The sequence below is a fragment of the Stegostoma tigrinum genome, chromosome 8 (genome assembly GCF_030684315.1).
Source record: "Stegostoma tigrinum isolate sSteTig4 chromosome 8, sSteTig4.hap1, whole genome shotgun sequence".
In the NCBI taxonomy this organism is placed as follows: Eukaryota; Metazoa; Chordata; class Chondrichthyes; order Orectolobiformes; family Stegostomatidae; genus Stegostoma; species Stegostoma tigrinum.
Window position 1 is genome coordinate 49,096,806 of NC_081361.1, and position 23,410 is coordinate 49,120,215.

Below are 23,410 nucleotides of genomic sequence, written 5' to 3' on the forward strand. Positions count from 1 at the left end.
TGGATGGGACAAGGACAAAGGACAATTTGTGATAGGATGGAGGATAGGAGAGATTGAATGCTCAGGGAGTTAATCATCCATGAAATAGTGATGGGACAAGAGAAGACGTGCCTGGAACAGATATGCTGATGTCTGAAGTCAAAAATAAGACAAAAGCCAAAACAGGCAAAGAAAATTAAAAGGATGGGGGGTGGGGAGTGAGGAACAGGGGAAATCCGTGTTCTAGGGAGAAAACATCTCAGAAAAGCTGTTAGGGATACTTACCTACTTGTCAGGTCTATTTCTAACCACGTTAATACCCTTTTGCATCTCATCAATTTTTATAACGTGGTACAATGGATTCAACTTTGAAATACCCATGGAAGAACATTTGCATGTACAACTCCAGACTTGCTACTTAACAGCATGTATTTGCAATAACTTTTCTTCCTTGGTATGATGTTTACATGGTTACGGATGAAAGATCACCAACAATGTCTTTTAAGAGGTGTATTTTGTCCTGGGTTTGTTATGAAAAACACTGAGACAGAGGTGCTCAAAGTAAATAGAGTAAGCAGCTGGTCAGGCTTTGATTTTTCTTAAGTTGGAACAATAGAAGCAGTCTGAATGAGTGGGATCAAGCTCTCACAGAACCAGGACTTTTAGTTTTAGATTTCTGCAGTCGCTGGGGTCTTGAAGTTGGAGGTGGAAGCTTTTTTCCCCCCCTTTCTGTTAAGTCTATCAAAACAGATTTTGCAGCTGCATTTTGTTCTTCAACCTCAACTTATTCAATGAGGATTTCTATTAAAATTCCAACCTTCATGTCTCAGCATCACCTATGTTTACGGATTTCTGTATAATACGTAACATTCCTCAAACCAAAAATAGATGGAAAGCAGTCATCGGGTGGAGCAGCAGCAGAGAGGGAGTATAAACCTACCAGAACTCAGGGATTGCAGCCTAGTCAGCGGGCAGCTGTTGGTAGTTGGAGGAGCACCACAGAGTGAGTATAAAACTACTAGACCTCAGGGATCAGGGACTAGTCAGCAGGAAGCTGTAGGAGGAAGGATGAGCAGCACAGAGTGAATAAAAGCCTCCCAGAGCTCAGGGAATGTGGTCTGGATGGAGGGAAGCTGTTGGAGGAGGGAGGAGCAGTTCAGAGTGAGTATAAAACTACTGGAGCACAGGGATCGCACCTAATTAGCAGGAAGCTGTAGGAGGAAGGAGGAGCAGCACAGAATGAATATAAACCTACCAGAGCTCAGGGATCACAGCCTAGTTGGCAAGGAAGCTGTTGGAAGGCAGAGGAGCAGCACAGAGTGAGTATAAACCTACCAGAGCTTGGGGATCATGGCCTTGTCAGGGGGTGGAGGAGCAGCACAGAGTGAGTGTAAACCTCCTGGAGCTTGGGGCACATTGTAGCTGTGAAAGAAAACTGGAGTGACATCACTGGGAAGCTGCAACCTGATTAGCTAGAGGGAATCTGCACTAAATTTGAACAAGAGCTGTATGATGTGGGAGCTGGCTGATCCTGTTGCAAACTGCAGTGATCACATCTGCAACAAGTGTTGGTTGCTCGAGGAACTTTGGCTCACAGTTGATGAAATGGAACCTGAGTTTCAAACATTGCGGCACATCCAGGAGAGTGAGAAGTCTTGAACATTGTGTTTCAGGAGATTAAGTATTCCAAATTTGGTTAGTGGCCAGGGATAGCAGGGAGTGACCATAAATAAGGCAGATAGAGGGATCCTGCAATCAGGCACAGAGCAGCATCAGCTCTCGACCTTGACCAACAGGTATGAGGTACTTGCTCCCTGTGTGGATAAGGGAAAGTGTTGCAGGAAGGATGAAACAACTGACCACTTCACTGTGGTACAGGAGGCCATTCAAGAGGAGGGAGCAAGTGGCAGTTGTAGGGTAATAGACAGTATCCTTTGTAAGCAGGATCGAGAGTTCCACACGGTGTGTTGGCTGCCTAGGCCAGGGTACGGGGTATCTCTGACCGGCCTGAAAGGATATTAGAGCGGGAGAGGGAGTATCTAGTTGTGGTCCACGACGGAACAAACAACATTGGCAAGACTAGAAAAGAGGGCCTGTTCATGGATTATCAGGAGCTGGGAATGAAATTAAAGAACAGGTTCTCGAGTGCTATAATCTCCAGATTACTGCTCGAGCCATGTGCAAATTGGCATAGGGACACAAGAACAAGGAAGTAAACACGTGGCTAAAAGAGTGGTGAGGGAAAGTGGGGCTCCTTTTCATGGGGCACTGGCATCAGGACTGAAACAGGAGGGATCTGTACCGCAGGGATGGTCTCCACCTGATCCGAGCTGGGACCAATGTTCCAGCAAAAAAGTGTAAATAGACGGCCAATATGACCTTAAAGTAGAAACTGTGGGTGCGGTAGGGAAGGGTAAAACATCCCCACAGTGGGGAACAAAACAGCAGACTAACATCTGTCGTGGCGGGTTCAACTACATGGAAAAATATGAAAAAAGTTACAGAAAAGGAAGACTCAGGAGAAGTTGTTAAAGTCTCCAGCACTGACACAGATAGGACAGAATGTTTGGAGAGGGCTAGGGATCAAACTTCAAGCACAATGGATAAACGAGTGACAATGAGAAGAGGGACGGCTAGGACTGGATTGAAGGTGTTATATGTGAATGCACGTAGTACAAGAAATAAGGTAAATAAGCTTGTGTTGCAGATCGAAATTGGCAGGTATGATGTGGTGGGCATCATGGAGACATGGCTGCAAGGGGATCAGGATTGAGTGCTGAATATCCAGGGATATACATTCTTTGGAAAAGATAGACAGGCAGAGGGGGAGAGGTTGCCTTATTAGTAAGAAATGAACTCAAATCAATAGTAAGAAACAAAGAAGGATCAGATGATGTAGAATCTGTGTGGGTAGAGCTGAGGAAACACAAGTGAAAAAAACATAGATGGAATTATGTACAGGCCTCTGTACAATCATCAGGAGCTGAAGCACATTATACACCAGGAGATAGAAAGGGTGTGTAAGAAAGGCAAAGTTACGGTGATCATGGGGGATTTCAGTGTGCAGGTGGACTGGGAAAATCCGATTGGTAGTGGATTGCAAGAAAAGGAATTTGTGGAATGTTTATAAGATGGCTTTTTGGAGCAGTTCGTGGTGGAGCCCACTAGGAAACAGGCAATACTGGATTTAATGTTGTACAATGAGGCAGACTTGATAATGGGGCTTAAGATGAAGGAACCTTGAGGAGGCAGTGTTCGTGATATGATTGAGTTTCCTCTGCAATTTGAGAGGGAGAAGTTAGAATCGGAGGTAATGATATTACAGCTGAATAAAGGCAACTGCAGAGGCATGAGAGAGGAGCTGGGCAGAATAGACTGGGAGAGGAGCCTAGCAGGAAAGACAGTGGAACAGCATTGGCAGGAGTATTTAGGAGTATTTCAGGAGACACAGCAAATATTCATGCCGAGGGAAATGACGCATGGTACAGGGGTGATGAGGTAACTGTGACTGACTATGGAAGTCAGGGAGATCGTAAAAGCAAAAGAAAAAGCATGTAATGTGGTGAAAGGCAGTGGGAAACCAGAGGACTTGGAAACTTATAAAGACCAACAGAGGGCAACAAAAAAAGAAATAAAGAGAGAGAAGATTAAATATGAGGATAATCTAACCAGTAAAATAAAAGAGGACTGTAGAGTTTCTTTAGGGCAAAAGAGAGGCGAAATTGGACATTGGACTGCTGGAAAATGCACTGGAGAGATAGCAGTGGGGAAAAAGGAAATGGCTGAGGAACTGAATAATTACTTTGCGTCAGTCTTAACAGTGGAAGTTACAAGTGATAGCTCAAAAATTTAAGAGAGTCGGGGGCAGAGTTGAGTATGGTGGCCATTACCAAGGAGAAAGCACTAGAAAAACTGAATGGCTTGAAAGTGGATAAATCATCACGCCCACATGGATTACACCCCCGAGTTCTGAAGGAGACAGCTGAAGTGATAGTGGAGGCATGAATGGTGATCTTACAGGAATCGCTAGAGTCCGGAAAGGTCCCAGAGGACTGAAAAATTGTAAACATGACAACCCTGTTTAAAAATGGAGTAAGACAAAAGAGTGAAAATTACAGGCAGATTGGCCTAACCTGGGTAAGATTTTGGAATCCATTGTGAAGGATGAGATTTCTGAATATTTGGATGTGTATAGTAAAGTAGGGTATAGTAAGCGTGGTTTCATCAAGGGGAGGTCATGCCTGACAAATCTGCTGCATTATTTGAGGAAATAACAAGCAGGTTAGACCATGGAGAACCAATGGATGTTATCTATCTGAACTTCCAGAAGGCCTTTGACGAGGTGCCACACAGGAGGCTGCTGGGTAAGATAAGGGCCGATGGTGTTAGAGGCAAGGTGCTAACATGGATAGAAGACTGGCTGCCTGGCAGAAAGCAGAGAGTGGTGATAAAGGGATCTTTCTCAGGATGGCAGCTGGTGACAAATGGAGTTCCGCAAGGGTTAGTGTTGGGACCACAACTTTTCACTTTATACATTAATAATCTAGATGAAGGAACTGTGGATATTCTGGCTAAATTTGCAGATGATACAAAGGTAGATGGAGGGACAGGTAGTAGTGAGGAGGTGGGGAGGCAGCAGAAAGATTTGGACAAGTTGGGAGAGTGGGCAAAGAAGTGGCAGATGGAATATAACATGGGAAAGTGTGACGTCATGCACTTTGGTAAGAAGCATAGAAACATGGACTATTTTATAAATGAGGAGAAAATTCAGAAGTCTGAAGTGCAGAGAGACTTGGGAGTTTTAGTCCAGGTTTCTCTCAAGGTAAACTTGCACGTTGAGTCAGTTGTCAGGAAGACAAATGCAACTTTGGCATTTATTTTGACAGGACTTGGATGTACCACCAAGGCTTTATAAGGCTCTGGTCAGGCCACATTTGGAGTACTGTGTATAGTTTTGGGTCCCGTATCTCAGGAAGGGTATACTGGCTCTGGAGTGGGTTCAGAGGAGGTTCATGCGAATGGTCCCAGAAATGGAAAGTTTGAGGACTCTGGTCTATACTCGATGGAGTTTAGAAAGACGAGGGGGGATCCAGTTGAAACTCATAGAATAGTGAATGGCCTGGACAAGTGGATGTTGGGAAAATGCTTCCATTGGTAGGAGAGACTACGACCCGAGGGCACAGCCTTAGAGTAAAGGGAAGATCTTTTAGAATGAGACAAGGAGAAATTTCTTCAACCAGAGAGTGGTGAATCTGTGGAATTCACTGCGACAGAAGCCAATGGAGGCCAGGTCACTGAGTACATTTAAGACTAAGATAGATGGGTTCCTGATTATCAAGGTCTTCAATGGTTATGGGGAGAAAGCAGGAGAATGGGGATGAGGAACTTATCAGCCATGATTGAATGGCAGAACAGACTCGATGGGCTGAATGGCCTAATTTCTGCTCCTATGTCTTATGGACTTATGGTCTAAACCATAGGCCTCTCTGTTACCTGAGCTTCCACACTGAAGGCCACATTTAGCCAACTGCATGTTTCTCTTTCTTCCAAAGAATTAACTCACACTATCCACAGTCATTATGATATGTGGTAAAGGCCTCAGGCCTGCACCCTTGCACATACATCTGAATGAATTTCTTGAGCTTGACTCAATGCTTAGCTCTTCTTCTCTCACCTTTGCTTCTTTGCAGAATTTCCACATTTTGCAAAGGATCATTTTTTAAACCCATTTTCAAAACTCTCATTCCACCAAGACCCTATGCTCCAGCCTCTTAACCTTTCCAGATCTTTTTGAGATCTGGCAGCATGACATTTACTATCTCAATTTCTTTGCTCCCCTCACTCACTTTCAAATATATCCATCTAAAAGCAAAATATTCAAACACTGGAAATCTGAAATTTAATAAAAAGGTGCTGGGAAAACACAATAGATCTGGCAGCATCTAAGTGAGAGAATCAGATTTAACATTTTGAGTCTGTTTATAATGGTCTTCAGAACTGGAAGGGAAGGGAATACAAAATATAGCCTCTTGGACTCAAAATTGATTCCACAACTTCAGAGTTTTACCCTTGTCCTGTATTTTTTTCCTTAAATCCCTTTTCCCCTATTCAGCCTTATCTTTTTTATTATGAAAACAGACATTACTGTCAAAACTCAGCAGGTTTGGCAGTATCAATTAACCTGCTGACAGACCTGCGGAGTTTTGCCAGCAATTCCTGTTTTAGTTTCTTTGTTTTATTTTTCTGTCATTACTGTGCATTGTTAACATTGTTCTCAGCTGGTCGCAGCGATTTCCTCATTTGCATACCTTAATTTACACCCACTTAAAATCTCTATTTGTTTTCCAGCATTATTTGTCTTTTGCTTTGGCACTGTCACCATTTATGTGTTCCTCCTCCCACTCCGTCGACGCCATAAAGACTCTCATTTTCCAACCACTTTGGAAGAATGCTCTACTTTGTCTTTTTCTCCAGGAAGTTATACCAATTGTATCAATTAATCAACGTATCAATTCCAAATACTGCCGTCCCACCAACTGGAAAATTTCATTAATTTTTGTTTCCGTTTTCATCAAATTTGTGGGACGGATGATAATAATATCCCTGGCAAGGCCCAGATTAATGGACTTGGGACACTAGTTTGAACTCCTTTATGACAGCCGTTGAAGTTTGAATTTTGTTAAATTCAAACCTGGACAAATGATATCCATGAAGCCATTGTCAATGTGCTTGACAATCTCACTCACGAATGTCCCTTATGGAAGGAAATCTGCTATCCTTACCTTTTCTAGCCTTACAGACTCTTAAATGTCTTCTGAAAAAGCTCAGCAAGTTATTCAGGATTTCTAGCCACAGTGACAGAAATAGCTGAAGAAACTCAGCAGGTCTGGCAGCATCTATGGTGAAAAAGCAGAATTATCAATTCTCGTCAAGTGATCTTTCTTCAGAGCTGATTGTCGCTGGGAAAAATTTGGTAACTATGCTGAAGATGGGGTGGGGGCAGTGGGAAGAAGTAAAGGATAGCTGCAGATGGAACCCAGAGAGAGAAAAACTGTCAGACAGGCACAGGAATGGTTAAAGGTCAGCCTAGGAGAATGAATAGCTGATAATGGGGGACTGTTAGTAGTTGACATTTGGTTGGTCATGGTAGCAGCTCATGTTGGTCTAGTATGTGTGGGGTTTGGAGTAAGGACATGGGAGAAGATGCTCAGGCCCTGAAATTTTTGAACTTAATATTGGTCCCAAAGGCTGCAGGGCCCCCATGCGGAAATTGCGACACTGTTCTTCCAGCTTGCATTGAGCTTAGCTGGAGCACTGCAGCAAGCCTGAGACGGAGACATTGGCCAGGGAACACGGTGTTGCATTCAAGTGGCAGATAACAGAAAGCTCTGGGTCATTTTTGCAGACAGAACGTAGGTGTTCCACAAAGTGGTTGCCCAGTGTCTGTTTCACCTCCCCAATGTGGAGTAGATCATAGATGCTGCCAAACCTGCTGAGTTTAACCAGCAATTTTAGTTTTTTTTTGATGTCCAGGATCCTCAGTTCTTTGGCATTTTTTTTGTTCAGGTTTTCCGGCAGTTCAGTACAATTAAGTAAAGCAATTAAGTAAATTAAACCCACAGGGACTGCACTAATAGAAGGCAGCTCACCACCATATTCTGCAGAGTCAAGCAAGGATGTGCTATAAATGCTGGCTTAGCCTTACAAATACATCTTCTGACTGAATAAAACATGAATAAATAAGGAGGGATAAGCAATAACAAGGTGTAGAGCTGGATGAACACAGCAGGCGAAGCAGCATCAGAGGAGCAGGAAGGCTGACGTTTCGGGCCTAGACCCTCCTTCAGAAAACTTTTCTGAAGAAGACCCTTTTCTGAAGAAGGGTCTGGGCCCAAAACATCAGCTTTGCTGCTCTTCTGATGCTGCTTGGCCAGCTGTGTTCATCCAGCTCTACAATTTGTTATCTCAGGTTCTCCAGCATCTGCAGTTCCTACTGTCTCTGAAACAATAAACAGGCATTGCCTTAATATTACCTACTTTAGCTCATTGCCTATTTCAGGTATACTTGACTTCAAGGCCATAGCAACGACCCTTCTCATCCAAGGCTTATCTAACTGAAATTTATTACTTTGTTTGATGACACTAGCCAAAGTTAAAGTTCACAGATGACAACATGAAACAATATTGTAAAACAAAGAAGTACGGATGCTGAAGATCTGAAACAAAATTGTGGAGAAATTCAGCAGATCTGGCAGTATCTGTGGAGAGAGAAGCAGAGTTAGCATTTCGAAGCCAGTGACCCTCCTTCCTCACTGGACTTGAAACGTTAACTCTTATTTTCTCCTGATCCACAGAAGTTCAACACCTGCAGAGTTCTGTGGCAATTTCTATTTTTATTTCGACAATACTGCGTTTGCTATCTGAATTCTCGGGTTATGATAGATGATGTGAAGATGGGATTGGTGGGGAGTTTTTTTTAAATTTTATATTAATTTTTTGAGAGGAATTCAGAGCAAGGTTAGAATGAGTTGCGGACAGGAAGATGGAATTGAGGGACTTTGCCCTGTTTGGCATTCTGTTGCAATGACAGTGTGGGACCAGCAGGGGGCGCGGGGAGCATCGCCCCAGCCCTCGTTACCAGGCAACTAGCAACACTTTAGGTGGCAGGCGAGCTGCTGGAAATGGAGTGGGGATCCCTGTCAGTTTCCCAAGGTATTTATTGTCGTGAAACTTTAAAGCTTCGTTCATTTTTGTCATTCACTCTCTGAAGGAAGTGGATTTCTTTGAATATTATCTTTAGTAAAGTTGTATTAAGTGTTGGCGGATCCCTGTGAAGATCCAGAAGGCAGTGAACAGACTGGACTTGGAACCAGGAAAGGAGACAATTCACCCGGAAATCAGAAACTGGGGAAGGCAGCAGCTCAGGTCCGATTGGTCCTTCATCATCCTGCAATAATACCCTCTAACTGCAGTTAGTATCCCCAAACCACATCTCCCTCCCCATGGCTCACTTACCCCTCATCGTCCTTTAACCCCCATCACACCCTTAACTCTCCCATAACCCCCTTATCCACCCTATCACCTCCCCATCACCCCCTTAACCCCCATCGTCGCCATATCCATCCTATCACCACTCCCCCCGTATTCGCCCTGTCACCCTATCACCCCCATCACCCCCTTATCTGCCCCATCACCCCCTTATCTGCCCTATCACCCCCAACACCTCCTTAACCCCAATCACCTTCTTAACCCCCATCAGCCCTTTAATCTTCCCCATCATTCTAATCCTGTTATCATTCGAAACCCTCTCATCATGCACTAATCCCTCTCATTCACCCCAAATCTTTTGTCACCCTGAACACTCTTGTCACCCCCAATGCTTTATCATCCTGTAGTCCCCACGTCATCCCTTCATCATTCACTAACCCCACATCCTGCCCAAACACTCCATTACTCCTAGGTCCTATGATTGCCTCCAACTATCCCTTAACACCCTTGCTGTATCTTGTTATCCCCTCACTACACTGTGATTCCCCCACACTATCTCTGAAATTCTCCTTTTACACTAATTTTGCTCATTTCCCTCTAAATACCTGTCAGTACCTCTGGTATCTAGTACACCTCCTCACCCCTAAAACAGCCCTCAATACCTCAGTACTCCCTGCAATGTTCTCTAAATTTTATACTACCTTTTACTCTATCAATCCCCCACACCCATGCTTCAATCACCCCCTTTAATATCTGCTAATTAAACCCACCCTCAATATGCCTGCACCACCTCCAAATCCCCATGAACAGTTTTAATACCCCCCATACACAGTCTCAAATCTCTGTTCCTGCCAATAGAAGCCCAATGTGTGCTTCTGATGACTTCCTTTAGCTTAAAAACTCCCCGCTGCAAGACTCAGGCAATCAAACACTACACTCATCTCAATATCCCTGTACTTAACCATTGTTACCCTTTTTGTCTAACTTCAACTGAATGTTCCCTTTCATCCAATATCAGTGGCTGCAACATCTCCCTCCTTTCATGCTCCTATACTATTGACAGTGCCTTCTATACCTGCCCTCAGTCTATTAACCCAACATTTATCTTCATGACCCTACAACTGCTTTAGCTCAACGCCTCTACATTTCTCCTTTTTAACATCTCCTGTCAGCTCAATACCCCTTGTACCATCCCTCACCTTAGATTTCAGTTGTAATAGAAACTTGCTGTTGAAATGTAAGTGAATTACTTGTGTCATATTGTGTGGTGTAAAACCTTGGAACATAATCTTGAAGCTGCTTTTTAAATGTAATTGATAGAGGCCTCAAAAATGGGAAGTGGTGACCAACAAAATTCTCAAGGTTTGGTTTTTACTTCATTTGTGAGATGTGGGCTTTGCCAGCTGAGCCATCATTTATTGCCCATCCCTAATTGCTCTTGAGAAGGTGATTGTGAGCTGCCTTTTTGAACCATTAAAACCATTACAACCCTCAGGACGTAGTGACATCCATAGTTCAGTTAGGAAGGATTTTTGATCCAGTGACAGGATAGGAATGATGATATAATTCCAAGTCAAGATGGTGTGTGACTTAGAGGAGAACTTATAGTTGGGTTGTTCCCATGGATCTGCAGCCACTGCCTTTCGAGTACTATAGGTCACAGGTTTGGGAAGTGCTGTTAGAAGAGTCTTAGTGGTTTATTGCACTGCATTTCATAGATGGTGAAATGTTGAAAGTGGTGGATAGGGTGCCAATCAATTGGGTTGCTTTATTCTCAGTGGCATGAAACTTCTTTAGTGTTTTTGGAGCTGTACACATCCAGACAACAGTCCACCACACTCTTGACTTGAGCCTTATAGATGGTGGACAAACTTTGGCGGGTTGGGAGGTCAGTTACTTGCTGCAGAACTCCGAGCCTCTAGCCTGAAGGTGAGAAAAGAAAGGGGACAAATATACAATGATTAAAAATAATCTTATCCCAGAATATCATTCAAAGTAGGAAATGAAAATAATCTAATGTTAACATCATACAGTATAATTTCATATTAATTTTGATGACATAACTCATGTCAATCAAAACACGATGAGCACTTAGTGGAAAATATTAAGCAGAATAACTTCTTACTATTGGATAACCAAGTTTCCACAAAAGTTCAAATGGCCATCTTGCCATTTTATATCGAATCACTTTTCTTTTTGTTATTTCCCATAATAACTGACTGACTGATACTGTTTCATTAACGTATTAATTGTATTTTGTTCATTTAATATAAATATTGTATAATATTAAATTGCACTTTCTGGTTTGTTTGACACCACAAAGGTGGAGGAAATATTCAGTGCCATATTTTATACTGACATGATTAAGGAGATTATTCATTTGGTGAGTCATTTTGCTGCAAGGCCATGCAATCCAAGGCATACTTATTACTGGAAAGAGAACATGCTAAACTTCAAGAAACTAGACTCTTTGTAAGTAAGTCTGAATATTTTGCAATATTAGTCGACCTTGTATGACCGGAAATACTGCACTTTCACACAGACTGCCTTTCCTCAGTTTCTCCCTCAATTTGACAGCAAATCTGGGGTCAGAGCAAAGTGATTTGACCCCTTTCTGATTGATCTCATCAGTCATTTTCCTGCTTTGGATTTCCATATTTGGTCAACTTGAACTTTTGAAGCATTGATCACAGACATACCTGCTTTCTTTTTCTTGCCCAATAACTGTTTCTGTTTAATTTCCAGTCTCAAATTATTTTTGTTACCCACTCTCCCTTTCAGTTTCACTAATATTATGTCATGTTATTTCACTGTTGCCTTTGTATTCCTGCTTGCCTTGTTCTTTTTCTTCCTCCTACTTGATTTCTTAAATCTTCCCTTCCCTCTGCCACCCTATTATTAGACCTCATACACTTTGTATCCCCTGAGACTGGCTTCGCCACAGAGTGTTTTATGGTTATATGATGAATGAGTTAAGTGAATTGTTTGGTTTTGTGGTGGTTGGTATTTTTAAATTGTTTGTATTTAAGTAAGTATAAAAATGTTGAGCCAGTCTGTACAAAATGATGATAATTGTTTGACCATCTCAGTGAAATTTAAGCCAGTGAACATTCTGTATGTGAAATTTAAGCAATCTAATATTTGTTGCCATGCAGACTGCCAGTTCATTTTTCCATGTTTTACAATTAGGGACTGGAGACAAAATGTTTAAAACGTAGGTGTGGTAATGAATAATTTATCTGATAAGCAGGAATTTATATTTAACTGATAAATAGGATTTCCAAGGTGTACAAGTGCACTTCTTTTCTGCCTGTTTAACTTTGTTTTCCTGAAGAGAACGATTCATGTTCTGGTACAGTGGTGTGGGTAACAGCATCTATTCAAGTGAGCCAGGATGGTAGAGTCATAGACTCCCTACAGTAGAAAAAGAGGCCATTGAATCTGCACTAAACCTCCAAACCCAGTCTCCATCCTATCCCCTCAGGCTAATCTGCCTAGCCCGCACATCTTTGGACACCACAGGGCAATTTAGCATGGCCAATCTACCTAACATGCTCATCTTTGGACTGTGGGAGGAAACCCAGAGCACCCAGCAGAAACCCACGCAAACACAGGGAAAACATGCAAACTCTAGACAGACAGTGATCCCAGGCTGGAATTGAACCTGGGTTGCTGGCACTGTTAGGCACTAGTGCTAACCACTGAGCCACCATGCCACAGAATTGGTAGATTATTTTACTGTGGAAGCCTGGATATCCTTGCTCACTGCTGAACTAGGTTGCTGAATGTTACATGGAATCTAGAGATGGGAGGAGGGCTTCTAATGAATATGTATCTTTAAAGTTACACAGTCACTTTAATAGTACAATATACTTTTATACAACTGCAGGGCATTAATGTGTCCCCAGTTAGGGACGATCTGTTAGAGTGGGTGGCCACAGTTCAGGGATTGAAAGATTCCCTCTGGGAAGGTAAGTGTGATCTAAAAGAAATTTTTTAAAAAAAATTTCTGAAAAATCATGTATAGTAGAGAGCAATAATTGTGATTCTTTTAACATCAGATGTTGTCAATTATTAATTTAAATCAAAAGTCTACTATAAAAGCCTGGACGTCTGTTTCAGATCTTTGGCTGGTTCATAATTTCTTGCTATTTCTTCCTGTCTGTGCAGAGTTTTCAATTCTAATAAATCTGAGCTTTTTCACATCCTCTGTTTTCTTTCTTGTTTTATAATTGATAAATGAGATGGTAAATTCAAAAAGCATCTTTCCAGAGTTTAATGAGTGACACATGGGCTTGAAATTATAAAGTAAATTCTTTCCTGAAAGAAGGGAGGTTGACAATGAATTTTCGGTTTTTATTGTATTCTGCACAAAGGATTAATTTTGTGGGTTTTTTTAATTCCTTGTTTTTCTGATACCTTTCTTCAGAGCTTCAGTTGCAAGAAAACTAACTGGGCTTGAAACGTTAACTCTGATTTCTCTCCATGGATGCTGCCAGACCTTGCTGAGATTTTCTCGCAATTTGTGTTTTTTTTTTGAGATTTCCAGCAACTGCAGTTCATTTTTTTGTGTGTCTGGTTGGAGCAATGATTTGCATTCTGGGTTTTGTAATCCTAATGGAAAGATTATTGAAATGTTTTCTGTGTGCATTAGAAATTAAGAATTACTGAATCATCATACAGTCCCTACAGTGTGGAAACAGACCCTTTGTCCACATGGACACGGGGAGAATGTGCAAACTCCGCACAGACAGTCGCCTGAGGGTGGAATCGAACCTGGGTCCCTGGTGCTGTGAGGCAGCAGTGCTAACCAGTGAGCCATCCTTAATTGGAAGAATTTTTTTTACTGTATGTGCTGAATTAAAAATGATCTCAATGCCTATTAATTTTCCTTTTGTAAGTTTAATTGACTTTAAATATTCGCCAGGGACTCCCCAAGGGACTGGTTAGTTTGGGATACCAAATGTGCACTGTTTATTAATCTTAGCTGCAATAGTTGCATTGTTCTTGATTTCTGTGACCCCTGATGGAAAGTGAGGACACTGTGTACGGCTGTGATGTCTCCCCTAGTAAATAGCCTATTTAGGGAGTTCTGTTATAGGTGCCCTTTACACCACTTTATCTGTAGAAAGTTGAACACTTTTAGCAAACGGCAGGTTTTCCTAAAGGACATGATGGTAAATCTGGCACTGGGTTCCTTTATGTTAATCCTCTGGGCCAACAGGAACAGAAAAGATTGTGTTCAGGTGATATCTGACCACAAAGACATGGCCTTACAATCTTGTTCTTCAAACCTCTGCTCTTGAGCTCCTGTATGCCAGGATTTCTATATTGATTAAAACCTGCGTTTTTTACCTTATTAAGGTGCTGTCCTTCAGGTTTCCTTGAAGTATACAGAAGATTACAGCTCAATCCCTCCAGCTGTTACTTTCAATACAATTCCTTTTCATCCCAATGGTGAGTAACTGCAAACTTTCTCTTAATGCATTTACCTGGGAACAACAGTGTCGTATTGAGGTTATGTTCATTAACTGTGTGAAAAAAATAAAATTGGGTAGATAATCTGTTTTGTTATTAGGATTGGAAGCTATAGACGTAGTTGAAATGATTCAGTATTCCAGGAGGCACAATGGAGACTGTGTTGCTGTGAGGAATGGAGAGCATTATCCATGGAGAACAGTAAAATTTCATGGAGATGCAAGAGTAAAGGCCTGTTCTGGAGTTTTTGTCTCCATTTGTGATTGTGCAGTATATGTTCAGAACATTCTTGGAGATTAATTGGTGCATAGAGGTCATGAGTGAATAACTTGTTTAGGAGTATGTGGAACATTATGGATATAATTGCCATGTGGACTGTTCTTTATTACTACTTTTTTCATGTCCTCCTTATTTAAATAAAAATGTCATCAGTTGCTTGACAATTCAATCTACTTATTTTTCTGCTTCTCCTTTGCTTACAGTGGACACAGTCACAGGCAAGCCATGTATAGACTTTCTTGATAATCCCAGGAAATGGAAAGAAGACTTTTCCTTGACGACTATCCTGCTTACCATTCAGGTGTGAGGACATTTTTATAGAAGTGGTTTGTTTGCTGCCTGACAACTCAGTTGGTTAACACTTAGCATGGAATTGAGCCGTATAAACCAGAGAGGTCTCTCTTTTCATTCCTCCTCAATGCTGGTTGAAACCTGGCTAAAGTCAGACAGTTCATCTCAGCTCCTTGTGTTAAGGAGGGAAAATTTGTTGGGATTCAAAACCTAACATCTAAAGGGTCTGTATGTGGTGTCTGATGAGGGACATGATTGGATGAACCTGTGATGCTCTCATAGTTAAATAGCTAGCAGATGTTTACCACTTTGACCTGCATAGATTATTGGAGGTTAAATACTTTTTTCTTGTCTAACAGAATGCATTGATATTGTGCTGGATGATGGTCTTTGCTGTGATTTGTCTCCATGTTGAGTGGTGGGTGGCTGATGTTCTGGTTTTATTTAAGAAAGGCTGTAAGGAGAAACTAAGAACTATAGACCTGTGTGTCTGATTTCAGTGGTGGTGGTAAGTTGTTTGGAGATGACTCTGAAAGTTAGGTTTTACATGAAACTGAAGAGGCAAGGGATGATTAGGGATAGTCAGCATAGTTTTGTGTGAGGGGAAATTGTGTCTTGCAAATTTGATTGAGGTTTTTTTTAAGAGGAAGTAACCAAAAAAAATTGAAGGAAAAGTGATAGATTTATTGTTTACTTGGACTTTAGTAAAACCTTTTGATAAAGTTCTGCATGGCACACTAGTGAAGTTAGTTCACATGTGATTCAAAGTGAGCTTGCCAATTGGATATAAAATTGGCTTAATGGCAGGAGACAGGTGGTAGTGGACAGTTATTTTTAAGACTGGAGGCTTGTGACTAGCAGTGTTCCACAGAGATTGTTACTGGGTCTACATTTGTTTGTCACTTATATAAATGATGTAGATGAGAATATAGGAGGCATAATAAGTTGGTAGATGATACCAAAATAGGTGGTATAGTAGACAGTTTTTTAAAAAAAACTGTCTCAAGATTATAAAGAGATCTTGATCCAATGGATCAATGGGCAGAGGAGTGGCAGATGGAGTTAATTTGGATAAATGTGAGGTGTGGCATTTTGGTGAAACAAAGTTGGGCAGGACATAATGAATGGTAGAACCATGGATAGTGTTGTAGAATAGACCTTGGGGTTTAGGAACATTAATTCTTTGGAATTTGCATCAAAGATAGACAGACAGGGTAGTTAAGATGATTATCATGTTTGCCTTCATTGCTCAGACCTTTTGAGTTTAGGAGTTGAGATGTCATGTTGAGGTCATACAGGACTTTGACACCTCTTCTGCAGTACTCTGTGCAGTTCTGGCTCCTCTATTTTAGGAAGGATATTATTAAACTGGAGAGGGTTGTGGTTTGGAGGGTTTTTATAACAATAGGCTGGGACTTTTTTCACTGGAGTGTAGTAGGTTGAGGGGTGACTATATTGTGGTTTACAAAGTCATAGGTATTTAAAACTAGGGCATTTTTTTTATGGTGAGAGGAGAAGATGAACAACATTATTTTATTTTTTGAGTGGTTAAGTGGGGTGGGACTAGTTTAGTTTGAGAACAAGGCTGGTGTGGACTGGTAGGACAGAAGGATCTGTTTCTGCTCTGTATGATTCTATGAATATTCATTGTGTGAACCTTCACAGTGAGAGGCTATTTGATGGTAGAGACATCATCACTGAATCAAATCCTTACCTCATTCAATGGCTGCACAAGCATAATTATAGCATTGAACAGGGGTGGGTGTTGAAACCTCCCCAGCTTTGAAATTCAAATAGGGAGTTATTGGATAATGATCAAAAGCAGGGGCTATGACTCTCTTTCACATCTTTTATTTCATTCATCAATAGCATGTAGGCATCACTGACTGGCCCATGTTAATTGCTTTATTGCCCATCCCAATTCTGCTGATTTGAAGTTGATGGTGAGCTGCCCTCTAGAACTGCTGCAGCCTTTGGGATATAGTACACCCTCACTCCTGTGAAGGAGTGATATCCAGGGTTTTGATCCATTGACACTGAAAAATAAAAAATAATACAGGTCTATGTCATGCTCATGTTGACTTCAAGGGGAATTTGGTGGTGATCTCAGATCAGCTGGCTCTTGTTCCTCTAGATAGTAGAGGTCATGGGTTTGGATGGTGCTATTGAAGGGACCTTGATAAATTAATGTAATGCATTAATCAGATGGTTTACATTGGGGCTATGTGTGCCAGGGAGGGACTTAATGTTGTAAATGGGTGATAAGAAGCCAGTCACGTGGGCTGCTTTGCCCTGGATGGTTTCGAGCTTCCTAAATGTTGTTGGAACTGCACCCATCCAGCTAACTGGAGAGTTTTCCATCACATTCCCTACTTGCATCTTGTAGAGAGGTATTGGGGAAACAAAGTTATTTGTTGTACTTTGCTGAGCTTTTCATCTGCTCCTATAGCCACAAGGTTTATATGGCTCGTCCAGTTCAGTTTCTGGTCTATAGTAAACCCCTGCCAAGGGGTTGTTTGAAATGTTTATTGCCTGGTACTTCTGTGGTATGATAAGTTATATTGCTAGTCATCCAATCAACAAAGCAAGAAGCAGGATTCGGTTTGTCTTCCTCAACTGTTTATTTGCAGTTCATAATTCAATGCCGACACCAGTCTGTTCCTTACCTCTGGTCAAAGTACAACCTTTCTTCATGTTTTCTAATCAACCTGTTCCAGGAAGTTATTACACACTTCCAGAGCAGATCTGATTTGAATCAAAGCAAAAATCATATCCATTGACCAATAAAACCAGCTTTCTTTGTTGATTTTAGATATTGTTAATCAGCCTATTCAGATGTTATGACATACTTCTGGACAGGTAGGACTTGAACCTAGGCCTCCTAACTCAGAGGCACACTAATACTGTACCACAAGAGCTCTTTGAAAAACAGTCCTTTTTTCTTATATCCGGAAGTGTTCTTATACAACTGAATGTGTTTTCTTTTTCCCCATCACTAAATCACCCATAGTAATTATTTCCATCTTTTAACCATGACCAATAAATCATGAATGTTTCCAATTGAATAATTTATGTGCGAAGCCTGTGAAGGGCAATGCAAACCATCAAAGGTTACAGAGAGAAAGAGGGGGCTAAATCAAAATAGAGGAAAGAGGAAATATGTCCCTTCAATATATGTTCCAATAAGCATCATCAGCTGCTCTGTAACTCTGGAGCAGATGCTGGTTCATTCTTAAAACTTTAACACAGACGTATTTACAGGAAAAGCTACAGATTTAGAAATAAATTTCCCCTTCTCAAAGTTTGTATTGAGATTCCTGAAGAAGTATACCACAACAACCTTTCATTCAAGGCATTCCTTCTTGCAAGACAATACAATGATTGATTACTTGTATTTACTCATCTCAGTTTAGATATTTCATTTCTCTCTTACATTTGTTTAGACTTTCTACATCAGTTCTTAGTCTTTTCTCATTTACACGTTGTAGGATATACACTATTCCAAACAGGTCCATTATCTGTTTAGTATTCAATGCGTATTGTCCTTTCAGTCCCCTTTACATTTTATTCTTTTTTCAAAGTGTTACATAAATAGAGAGCCATATCTACTGCTTTGAGAGAGGTATGCAACCATCCTTGCATTTTTTTTTTCAACTTGCTCAGCCAAAAACCAACTAATCCCATTTTCTCCCCTGTGGAATATTATGAACCCTTCATCAAAGTTAGCATTTGGACTAAACAATTGCAGTTCTTGAGTTCACCCAAATCTGGGAATTTCATTCTGTACTTCACTGTCTTTCATTTTTTAAATGTTTTGTTCACCTTCAAGATGACCTCAACCTTCAAATTTCTCATCACTAGACTAAATGCTAATACATGAAAGCTTGCATCAAATCAGACCTAAACAATTTACCTAATCCACCACACTCCATAGTTATTCCATTTCATCTTCTTATGCAGCCATTTCTTTTTGTGTAGACTTGGAATGACCAATTATAATGGGATTGACATAATCCAAGTCAGATTGTTACTGTAAAATTGCATCTGACTCAACCTGCTCTATCATCAAATTTACAATATTAAACGGTGCCAGAAACTGGACTAACAGGATGTGAATTTGGTTCTTTTGTAAGTTTTTACAATTAGAAACAGCAAACATTGAAAGGCATTAGCTTGCTTTTGGTTTAGAAGAATCATAAATTGATTCAAGAAAAAGCCATAGGTAAGAAAGCTTTTAATTCAGTTAGCAGAAGACCTCAACAGGGTTAGAGGTAAAAACAGTTTCACTTGGAGAAAGAAGTTAGTTTGGGAAATAAGTGTAAGGGTTTTAGTTTGAAAATTCCAGACCAGAAGTGTTTGGCTAGGACCCTGAAGGGGTTATTTGAAGCTAAAACTGTTTAAACTTGGTTGTGTAAATAATCAAAAATCTCAAGTACTCAAAACAGGGAATTAAATGAAACAGTTAATCAAACCTACAGAAGTGATAAAAAAGGAAACTTGCTCCCTTATATTTAAATAATGTAAAGTGATAGTGTTGGGAGTAAATGGGATTTTATTTTGCCATTCATTTTAAAATCGTTCATATTTAATGACTTTTTTCGATTGTTTAATGTTATCTTCACCTTTTTTTATATAATAAACTTCTATATTATTGTTAAAACAAAATCTGAAGCATTGTGTGCTTTCGGTGATAGACCGCCACATTAATTTTTTTAAAAAATGATCTAACAAGCCAGATTTCAGTCTGGGATATGACCAGTCCAATAGCAACATGAGCTGGGATCATAACACACTGCAGAATCTAACTTGAGCTGGTGCATAGCCTAACCTTGACAGAATTACCTTTGCTGCTTTGTAATCAACTAGGGAAGCATGATTTAATTCACAAACACATTTATTTAACTTCCAGTATTTCTGTTCAATAATGGGTGCTTCCTGTGGATGCTGGGGAAATGCTTCTCTTTGAAGCAGGTTACCCTACTGGAAAGCTGCTCATATATCTTTGGACTTACACCCCTATGAATTTGTACCTACAAATGACCACAACCGTTTTCAAAGTCACTTTCCCCATTATAGATGAGTCTCCTGTGATCTTTCTAATTGCCAAAGTATTTCTCAAAATCTCTGGCGACCAATGTTAAAGGTCCCATCTGATACGATTTGTTCTGTATAGATCCATCTATATGATAAAGCTTTTTGACCTCTTTCTGCAACTTCTGAACATATCCTAATTTCTTTCCAATTATTTAATTCTCTTCATTTAGCCATTCTCATTACTCTTCTAATCTGTTAGTGGCTACAAACTCCTTTTGATCAAATGAGGTCTCTCTAGACTACTTCTGTCAGACTGCCTGCCAAAGCTTCTTTCCACAGTTTGTAATCATTTTCTTCTCCTGGATGTATCTCCTGAATCATTACTCAAACCTGAAATATGTTTGCTTGTGGTCCTTTTTGCTAATCCGTGCCTCTCATCTCTTGCCCGTCCCCTTGAATATTTTATCAATTTTTGTGTTTGCCTTCAAATTTCCCTGGTCTTCTCTCTATCGTGGTCTTTCTCAAATTATCTGACTTTTCTGGCTGTTATACCACCTGGAAAACTATTTTTGGGCCGACAGTTCCTAGATGAGATTCCCTTTTCCTGTACTTCATGGTCAACACATATATTGGCATTCACCCCTTGATCTCTAATCCTCTCCCTCTGACTCTAAATTTCCGAATATTTGGGTGTACGATGTACAACATGTTCTGTCATTACCACCTTTTCCCTGTAGTGGGGAATTAATACAAATGTTTTCTCTAGAGAATATCTGCTGCTCTTTATTAACTCTGGAGCATGTCCTGGTTAGTTCTTAAAGGAAGCATCAATTAAAGCATTGTCAAATGTCACTTGCCATTTATCAATCTAAGCCTGAGTGTTGTCTTGCTGCACACGAACGCAACCTGCTTCTTTCTCTGAGGTGTGGCTAATGATACTGAGGATTGTGTAAACTTCTCATAGCCTCATGACAGCGAGAATGTCATTGGTGAAGCAGCTGAAGATGGTTGGGCCTAGGACACTACCCTGAGGAACTCCTGCAGAGATATCTCTGCACAATCATCTGGAAGGACACAGTTTAAAAATAAGGGGTTGGCCATTTAGAACAGAGTTGAGGAAAAACTTCTTCACCCAGAGAGTGGTGGACATATGGAATGCTCTGCCCCAGAAGGCAGTGGAGGCCAACTCTCTGGATACTTTCAAGAAAGAGATGGATAGAGCTTTTAAAGACAGTGGAATCAAGGGTTATGGGGTTAAGGCAGGAACAGGATACTGATTGTGGATGATCAGCCATGATCATAATGAATGGTGGTGCTGGCTCGAAGGGCCGAATGGCCTACTCCAGCACCTATTGTCTATATTCCTCTGAGCTGGGTATGATGCCAACCAGTGGAGAGCTTCCCCTCACCGATTCCCATTGATTCCTGCCTCGCTAGGGCTCCTTGATGTCCTACTCAGTCATAGCTGCTTTGATGTCAAGGACAGTCATTCTCTTCTCACGTCCATATTTTCAGCTCTTTCAGCCCATGTCTGCAACAAAGCTGTAATGATATCTGAAACTGAGTGGCCCTGATGGAACCCAAATAGAGCATTGGGGAACAAGTTAATGCTGAGCACAAGTGCTGCATGATAGCACTGTCAACAACCCCTTCCATCACTTTGCTGCCAGTTGAGAATAGATTAGTTGGCTGGTAATTAGTTGAGTTGGATTTGACCTACTTTTCATGTACAGTACATACCTGAGAAATTTTCCACACTTTTGGATAGATGCCAGTGTTGTAGCCGTACTGGAATAGCTTGGCTATGAGCACAGCAAGTTGTGGAGCATAAGTCTTTAGTACCGTTACCAGTATGTTGTCAGGGCTCACGGTATTTGCAGTATCACTAGCTGGCTCTTGATATTACGTGAAGTGAATCAAATTAGATGAAGACATCCATCTGTGATGCTGATGACCTCAGGAAGAGGCCAAGATGGATTATCCATTCACAGTTCTGACTGAAGATGGATGCGAGTGCATTGACTTTGTCTTTTGCAGTGAATAATAGCCCTCCCCTAACATCGAGGACAGGTATATTTTTGGAACTTCTTAGTTCAGTGAGTTCAGTTCATCATCCACCTCCCTTCATGAGTAGATTTGGCAGGACAGCAGTGCTTAGCTCTGATCCATTGTTTGTAGAATTGCTGAGCTTCGTTGATTGCATGTTTGACTTGATGCCAAACATGTAATGTGATCCTGAGTCAGTATTGTGGGCAGTGTGATACTGAGATCAATTATAGTAGTTGGATGGATGTTCGAGATCAGTAGGCATAGCCTAGAAATCAAAGCCCAATGTGGCTAGTTTTCAGGCTTTATCATTAACACAATAGGCTGTGTTTTCCCAAGAATCATGAAGAAATCAGAGGTTGAACTGTTCCTGGGTCCTGGAACCTCCTTCAGGCAAAGGGAACAGTCACTAATTGGAACATTTTGGGTGACCCTCAATTGACAGTGAGATAGGTTCTCTATGTAATTAAGGACTGTGCGTGGGCTTTTGACTCTGGGAGGTTAATCAGAGGTCTGTGGCTGCTGTCTAACACAGAAGGGCAGTGAGACCTTCTGGATCTCTATTGGGAACCATTTATACATTGGCTCAGATTTTAGCTTCGAATGTCTGCTCTGTGTGAGGACTGCTTTGAGGTTTCTAGAACAAAACTACAGCATATCTTTACTAGATAATAAAATGTGAGGCTGGATGAACACAGCAGGCCAAGCAGCATCTCAGGAGCACAAAAGCTGACGTTTCGGGCCTAGACCCTTCATCAGAGAGGGGGATGGGGAGAGGGAACTGGAATAAATAGGGAGGGGGGGGCGGCGGACCGAAGATGGAGAGTAAAGAAGATAGGTGGAGGGGAGAGTATAGGTAGGGAGGGGATAGGTCAGTCCAGGGAAGACGGACAGGTCAAGGAGGTGGGATGAGGTTAGTAGGTAGGAGATGGAGGTGCGGCTTGGGTGGGAGGAAGGGATGGGTGAGAGGAAGAACAGGTTAGGGAGGCAGAAACAGGTTGGACTGGTTTTGGGATGCAGTGGGTGGAGGGGACGAACTGGGCTGGTTTTGGAATGCAGTGGGGGAAGGGGAGATTTTGAAGCTGGTGAAGTCCACATTGATACCATTGGGCTGCAGGGTTCCCAAGCGGAATATGAGTTGCTGTTCCTCCAACCTTCGGGTGGCATCATTGTGGCACTGCAGAAGGCCCATGATGGACATGTCATCTAAAGAATGGGAGGGAGAGTGGAAATGGTTTGCGACTGGGAGGTGCAGTTGTTTATTGTAAACTGAGCGGAGGTGTTCTGCAAAGCGGTCCCCAAGCCGCCGCTTGGT

At 41.4% G+C, this 23,410-nt stretch overlaps 1 protein-coding gene across 3 annotated transcripts in view; it reads left to right on the forward strand.

The window, feature by feature from the left end:
- Positions 1-8,609: 8,609 nt before the first annotated feature.
- LOC125456511 (ubiquitin-conjugating enzyme E2 U-like) overlaps positions 8,610-23,410 on the forward strand; it is a 59,788-nt gene continuing 44,987 nt past the window's right edge. The window contains exons 1-5 of one of the 3 annotated variants that reach the window (XM_048539683.1): positions 8,610-8,691; positions 11,291-11,439; positions 12,857-12,938; positions 14,332-14,424; positions 14,928-15,025. In XM_048539683.1, the coding sequence (XP_048395640.1) occupies positions 11,374-11,439; positions 12,857-12,938; positions 14,332-14,424; positions 14,928-15,025 (339 nt within the window). In that variant the 5' untranslated portion in view covers positions 8,610-8,691; positions 11,291-11,373. Of the gene's footprint in view, positions 8,692-11,290; positions 11,444-12,856; positions 12,939-14,331; positions 14,425-14,927; positions 15,026-23,410 lie in introns of all 3 variants that reach the window. The other 2 variants (XM_048539684.1, XM_048539685.1) reach the window with 2 other exon arrangements.